This window comes from Dicentrarchus labrax, unplaced genomic scaffold (assembly GCF_905237075.1).
Source record: "Dicentrarchus labrax unplaced genomic scaffold, dlabrax2021, whole genome shotgun sequence".
Lineage (NCBI taxonomy): Eukaryota > Metazoa > Chordata > Actinopteri > Moronidae > Dicentrarchus > Dicentrarchus labrax.
This window is the reverse complement of record NW_026136720.1, coordinates 11,873,367-11,880,617: the sequence shown is the minus strand read 5'-3', so window position 1 is coordinate 11,880,617 and position 7,251 is coordinate 11,873,367. Positions and strand designations below refer to the sequence as shown.

The following is a 7,251-nucleotide window of genomic DNA, read 5'->3' as shown; positions in this document are numbered from 1 at the left end:
TGACTTTGAGTGCGCGCTAAATTCAAAGTCCAGGCTCTGCGTAAAACTGAAGAACAAACAACTAGAGATTTCCTGAGGATTAAGATAGTTAGGTAGTTGTAATTTATTTCCAAAGGCTTTTCATGTCTGAAAAAGACTCAGTTGTGCCTCAGCGTCCAAAATAGTTTGGGACTTTCCACAACCGATGTTTACGCACAGCTGTCTTGGGTTTTCTTATGAGCTTATGCCTGAAACTGCCAGGATCCGTTGTTTATCGCCTTGGAAGTGACTGTATGTACCCAGATGGATCTGTGACTGCTGACAGGTATGCTAGATGAGATGGAGTGACATTTCCAATGGATAGAGCAGAGCTTCTGTGGTTACTTGCTAGTTTCTGTCAGGTAAGATTAAGTCTTGGAAAACATTCAGTTCTCTGCAGTTTATGGTCAATATCAATCAAGGTTATTTAGCTTCTGTGGCACACTTAACATATTACTTTCCTCTTCCTCAGGTGATTTTGCTGACATGTGAACAGCATTTAAACCCTGTTGAGCTTGAAGTTATTTTTCAGTCATTCCCTTCCGCTAAAGATCCAGACACCTACACAGTCACCTGCAGGACTGCAAGTAACCATCTGGTAAGAAAACCTGTGCAGGTGATTGGCAGATAATGAATTTCAGTTTTATTAGTTTGAGAAGTAAATGAATCGTCACATCTTCTTTGCAGGTGTATGTGGAGCCCATTGATCATTCAGCATGCTCCCGTTACTGCAAAATGTCACTGCGATTGATTAACGACCCAAGAGGATACAACATCACACTGAGAGCCAGCAGAAATGATGTAACTCTTGAGGCAAAGACTTTTCACTTTAGTGAGTGTCTGTGAGCCTGATGGAGGAAAAGTCACATACTTACGTATTAATTCATGCTTATTGATGTTAACATCTTTCATCTTGTCTCTACCCCTTCCCTTCTGTATTTGTATCAAGTTCCAGTCTCCCTGTCCTCCCTTCAAGTATACAGCACTGCGACTACTGCTCTCCTGACATGGGAACTTCACAGACAACAAAGCCTATCTACCTTGAGTCTATACAACACCCACACACAATCTGTCACACACATCTTCAACGTCAGCTCATCAGTGGCAGAGTCTCAATACGCAGTGAAAGGTCTCCAGCCTGGCACACGCTTCAAGGCCAAAGTTGTGGTGACAACATTCCTCAAACACCTTAATATGAGCTTGAAGCAGAGACTCGACATTGGCATGGAAACAGGTATTGTGCATATTTGCTTTAAAACTGGCTGCAGGCAGGGTGGAATCCGTCGGTATTAGCTGATGATGAATTCTGTCTCCAGCTCAGTGCCCACCTGACTGGTTGGCCAATGAGAGAAGCTGCTATACTGTGAGCAGGACAGCTTTGAAGTGGAGTGATGCCCTGAACAGATGCAAAAACTTGGCAGCTGGAAGTCACCTGGCTGACCTGAAGACCCGGGAAGATCTGCTCTTCATATCTTCTCACCTGCTGAGCCACAACAACCTGCTGCTGCTGTGGACTGGACTCAACGACCAGCAGGTATCCTTATTACAGAAACAGACATTTTATCAAAGAATAGACTTTTTTTTCCTTTTCATCCTGTCAGTAAGAGCCATAATAAATATTAACTTTGTGTTTTAACTTTGATTTATTTTTCCATTTACATTGTCAGAATAGCTATGTAAAATATTTAATAATCTTTTCTCACAGCAGATCACATCAGAGAATTTTCATGAATAACTTAGCATTTAGTGATTTAAAGAAGGATTTACCAAGAAAACCTTTTAATTAAAACATGTTAAAACGGCGTATACATTAAGAGTTAAGTTGTTATTCTGTCCTGCAAGCATGTCAAAATCAAGAATTTAGTAGGTAGGTTGTTCCTGTAGGGTATGGAGGAATATGTGGAAAGTGACAGTAGATTTCAAAATATCTTGCACAACATTTTGTCACACATTTTGACACTAAAGAATACTGTCTTCCTTGTGTGTACATCATGTTTTTGACATACTTTTTGTGTAACCAATCTGATACAAAGGAAATGTCAGTTGTTGTGATTATATGTTTTGAGAAAATTGGCATTTTTTCATTACTGGGTGAGGTAAATAATAAATAAAAACAAAAATACTCAATGTTATACAGATATTATAGTTGTAAAATGTATAATAATATTTCAAAACTAGTCTTTCTAGCCAAAATGACAGTTTACTGCCTTGACTGCCTTGACCGAAACCAGCAGTGACCAGTAAGACCATAAAGGTGTTGAGACTTGATTTTCTGTTTTCTTTCTAAACAGAAAAAGGCCCATAGCAGCACTTACTCCTTAAAGAGGAGTTTTGTTTTCGATCCTTTAACTTTAATGACAGTGAGCTGGTAATCTCTGTAATGTGTACACAATACAGTGCAAAATGCCTCTCTTCTGTCACTCCACAGGAGGAGGGACAACCTCTCTGGTCTGATGGCTCAGTCCATAATCTGACCAACACTATGATGTCATCACTGCCAGCCAATCAGACAGACTGTTTTGCCCTTCAGAGGAATGCCACAGGGCCCGGATACTTTCTCACTCCGTTCTTCTGTAACATCCCCTTACCCTTCATCTGCCAGTACCAGAGTAAATACCTTATGTAATATACCTTTATTAACCAGCACATTCACTGTGGGTGCAATTTTTTGACTAATCTGAGGAGTTATCCTAAAAAAATCAATGCATTTTGTTATCATCTATTTCCCAATATCGCGTTTATCCACGATTTCACTCAATCTCAGGATAAATAACGTATGAAAACACTTACAAGTAAACGTAAACCATATATAAATATAATGTTGCTCTGCTTCTTCCTCTTTCACAGCCCCTCCAGTCCCTGCCTTATTCTCCTTTGACCTGGTTCGGGTGACAGAGCAACAGGTAGCGCTTCACTGGAGTGACCTCTCACTCTTGAACTCACTTAATATTTCATCTTTCGAGATATTCCTCCAGTACCAAGAGGAGGCAACTGGAGAGCCTGGTCAAAGAGAAGAAGATAGAGACAGGAAGTCAGAGGACAAAAAGAGGACACAGAACAAAAAAAATGTCAAGGTCCCCATTTCCCTGTCCTCTAGAGGGGTAACTGTGACAGGTTTGTCTCCAGGGAGCGTTTACTCTTTCACCCTTCGAGCGGCTCACCGTGCTGGCTCCACCTGGAGCTTGGGACAAACACGGACCGCCTACACTAGTGAGTCTGCTGGCAACGTGTCACACGCATACATTACACAAACACCATCTTATGCCATCAGATGTAACTTCACTTTCACATGCCCTTTTTCTTACAGGACCTCTTCCTCCTCAAAATATCACTGTCGGACCCATTACCATCAGTCAGATTAGTGTCCACTGGGTGCTGCCAGTTGCACAGTTAAGGGTCGGATGGACATTTGTTGTGCGCTATGTGGACATGTCTTCAAGACAAGAGAAGATAGTTGGAATGAACAACATCTCCAGGTTGTCAGAGACTGGTGGGTTGCAGCCATACACTGCTGTAATTGGAGGGATGGAGTCTTACAGGAAATACAGGGTTGAAGTTAACACAGTCACCCAGCATGGGATAGAGAGCTGTGGACAGGCGCCTGTGACTGTACAGACTGGTAAGCATGTAATAGGCCATTTTCACAGCAGACATTTTGACTTATCCTAGTAGAACAAATATGTTACTAATAACATTAACAATAGCACTGTTTCACTCAAATGTCCCATTAAGTCAAGGCAGTGTGACAGTGAACCAGCATGCACAATTCAGGGCAGCTAAATGGGATTCAGCTATCATTAATTTTATTATTCTACACCTGTTCTTTTTCTGCTGTGATGTCGAAATGTCATTCTTGAAAAAGGTACATTAGCACATTGTTTTGATTCGATTAAGTTGTTTTCCTTAAGCTTAAGTTATCAAAGTGTGCCTTCTAGCTGCTTGCATGTACTGAATGTCAATGGCGTGAAATGTTACATTACATATTGGCAACAATATTCAATTTACATGATTTAATTTAATTAATAAAAAGGCATAGTTCCAAACATTCGAGCAAAACTGTTGCAATCACATGAAAGTCAGGTTACACTAATTCCCTGTTACTGTCACTGGACTTTTTTTGTGAGTTTGAAGCCGTTTTGCTGTTAATCTGACAGGTGTCTTCAGTTGTGGAAAACCACACCACTTCATCACAAGGTGCTAAAAGTGAGGTGGCATCCTCTCAAGATAAATTCTGAGGATTTCCTGCATGAATAAGTCATTTAGATAAGGAGCTTAACATCTTCAGTCACTGGGTTTATTAGACATGTCTGCGACTTAATAAATTGCGATACGCAGTTATTTGTCTCTCTGGACAAGAGGATACAATTTCCCTTCTTTTTAACATTTTTGCATCATGTCTAGTGTCAACATTTGTGTAAATTAAGATTTGGTGATCTATCTTGCCAACTAAAAAAGATAAGTTGGAGATGCTTTACTTTAATTTACAGTAAGAACTAAATTAAATAACAATTTCCATTTTGTGCCTCTTAGCGGTGAGGGCTCCTGGTGGTCTGGTGGTGTTGCGCTCGACAGCAAATCTTACAGTCTGCTGGACCAGCCCACCTGATGACCCATCAGACGGTTATTATATCACATTCCACCCACCCATTAACCCCACACCAACTTCACTGTGGATAAACCAGTCCAGTCCTGGTGTACAGTGGGTAAATGAGTCTGTGTGTGTTAATCTTGGCACATTCACTCCAGGTCAAACATATGAAGTTGGAGTAGTCTCACTGAGGGGGGAAGATAGGAGCATGAAGACCAGCATCATACACACCACAGGTAAAAGAAATATGGATACTGCCTCTAAAGGATAGCTTTGCACTTTTCCAAGTCTGTCTAGGTCTTAAAACAATGAGGAGCCCATAGAAACATTGAAACCATTTTTTGTACTCATACTGGCCAGTGAAAGATCCCTTCCAAATGTTTTCAATGTAAGTGATGGGGGATAAACTAAAGTCCTCGTTTGCTGCACAAATGTTTTCATAGGTTTATCTGAAGCTAACAGAAGGCTTCAGCAGTCTGAGGTAGTCAGTTAATATCTTCCATAGTTACAGCCTCTTTGGAATAAAAATCCCAAACCCTGTGGAAGAATTTGTACGAAACAGGCTGTAACTTATCCACAGGATTTGACTAATTTGGAAAGCGGGAGCGGTTTATGAAAAGGAGGGTTTTGTCCCCATGCCCAGTATGATTACAGCAAGCAAAATCTCTTTCAGCGTACATATGAACACCTGGCTATTATAAGACGAATTGTGAACCCATCGTTTAACAATGTAGATGTTTTTTTCTTTACCATACTAGTCATTTTGTAAACTGCAGTATCTTTCTCTCTTTTGTACTTTGTAGATCCAATGCCGGTTCAGGTAGCAGTCCCTCTTTCAGTGGGCGTAAACTCTGCACAACTGTACATCCAGCATCCACAACTGGGTCTGATTGATGGGGTGAAAGTGTGTGTATGTCCACAAGTGTGCGACAGTGTGTGTGAGGGATCGTGTGGGTACACATGTGACTGGTACTCTCTCCCTGCCGGCATTCATATCATAACTCTTCGCAACCTTGGTCCAGGATCAGAGTACCAGCTCAGGGTGTACAGCACCAGTCGAGAGCAGGTTGGACCACCTTACTACACCCGCCCTGTTAGAACAAGTGAGTAACCTCTTATATTTGCACATACTAGTCAGATTGCCAGAGACAGCAGACACATTCGGTCGAGATGCTTCCAGCTGGAATGTGTCAGCATAAACATAACGGTTTATAACGATTTTAATGCTCTCCCAACATAGTGGCTCCATTAACAGCCATGTGAACATGAATTTTACCTATAAATCCAGTCAGTTGACACACCTAGCAGCTCTCATTAAGCTTCAGCCAGTGATAAATGGTTTAATATTGAAGTTTTTATAGTTTTGAGGAAACAAACCAGATGTAACGTTATCTGCTGTTGCCAATAACCCTGAATTTAACTGACTTTCAGCCAGAAACAAGTGGTAGTGTAGTGTAATATAATGTAGTGTGGCTTCTTACAGCTGAGATTGATTTTAAAATTTGCTTTCCAATCGTAAGCCGTCTTTGTTATTGTATTGCAATCTGCAATCACTCCTCATTTCTTCTCTTCATGATTCAATAAGATTAAATAAATAAAAAATCAACCATCACCATTTAGGTTAGGCTTTGAGCTATAAGACAGATGTTAAATTGTGCAATAGATATTGTATCTTGTTTTGTGCTTCTAAAGGCCGACAAAACCCTCCAAAATAAAAGTGCGTCACTTATGTGGCTGAGCTTTTTTTCTGTCTGTCTTACTAAGTTAAAATAAGACAGAAGGCCTGGAGAGTAATATCATTTTTAAATCTTTTTTTAAAACAAAATTATGAAGACTTTTATTTGTTGTCTTTTACCCTATTGCCTTATTATATTTTATTATAATGTGTATGGAGCTTGTAAACAAATTGTAATGATTCAGCTCTTTTTTTGGTGATAAATTAGGCATCATCACATAATTGCTAGGTTTTTAAAATACCCCCAACCAAAGTTAATTAGCATTTTATGTTAGTGGAATAATTACAGTATGGGTTGTGGTTTGTGATTTTAGGTCTGGCTCCTCCCGACAGAGTGAGGGAGGGTGTGGTGACAGATTCATCCATAGAGCTGCTATGGGATCCAGCACAAGGACAGACTCACAGCTACGAGGTCATCTGCCTAAACTGTGACCATTCACACATGGTAAACTCTTTAAAATATGCGTTTTCACCTGTACTTGAGGCTAATATTTTCTTTTTCTGAGCACCTGTCAAAGCCTGGGTAAAGAATGAAGTGTCTACACCCACTGGAAATACTAATGAACCGCCTTCAGTATTTGCTTCAGGGGAGACTCATTGTTCACCTCCCCTCTTCCCCTCTAACTTATGCTGTTACTGTAAGAATTATAATAAGGCTTTTAGTCAGCTTCTTTGATTATATCATTTGTGTGGTACAGGTGCAGAAGGTTTTCAGTCCCAGTGCAGTGTTTTCTAGTCTGACTCCAGGCAGACTCTACCACTTTGTAGTACGAACAGAGAAGGAGTCCTTCACAGACAGTTCCCCCGTCTCTATCAACATCACTGCAGGTAAACACACACGCAAGCACACACACACACACACACACACACACACACACACACACACACACACGCACAGTACTTAATCTTC

General features: G+C 40.6%; 1 protein-coding gene across 1 annotated transcript in view; it reads left to right on the top strand.

The window, feature by feature from the left end:
- Positions 1 to 21: 21 nt before the first annotated feature.
- ptprq (protein tyrosine phosphatase receptor type Q) overlaps positions 22 to 7,251 on the top strand; it is a 37,571-nt gene continuing 30,341 nt past the window's right edge. The window contains exons 1-12 of the mRNA XM_051383511.1: positions 22 to 380; positions 491 to 616; positions 706 to 850; positions 968 to 1,252; positions 1,335 to 1,552; positions 2,447 to 2,627; positions 2,866 to 3,228; positions 3,326 to 3,637; positions 4,549 to 4,842; positions 5,410 to 5,709; positions 6,656 to 6,786; positions 7,040 to 7,169. Of these exons, the coding sequence (XP_051239471.1) occupies positions 336 to 380; positions 491 to 616; positions 706 to 850; positions 968 to 1,252; positions 1,335 to 1,552; positions 2,447 to 2,627; positions 2,866 to 3,228; positions 3,326 to 3,637; positions 4,549 to 4,842; positions 5,410 to 5,709; positions 6,656 to 6,786; positions 7,040 to 7,169 (2,530 nt within the window). The 5' untranslated portion in view covers positions 22 to 335. The remainder of the gene's footprint in view (positions 381 to 490; positions 617 to 705; positions 851 to 967; positions 1,253 to 1,334; positions 1,553 to 2,446; positions 2,628 to 2,865; positions 3,229 to 3,325; positions 3,638 to 4,548; positions 4,843 to 5,409; positions 5,710 to 6,655; positions 6,787 to 7,039; positions 7,170 to 7,251) is intronic.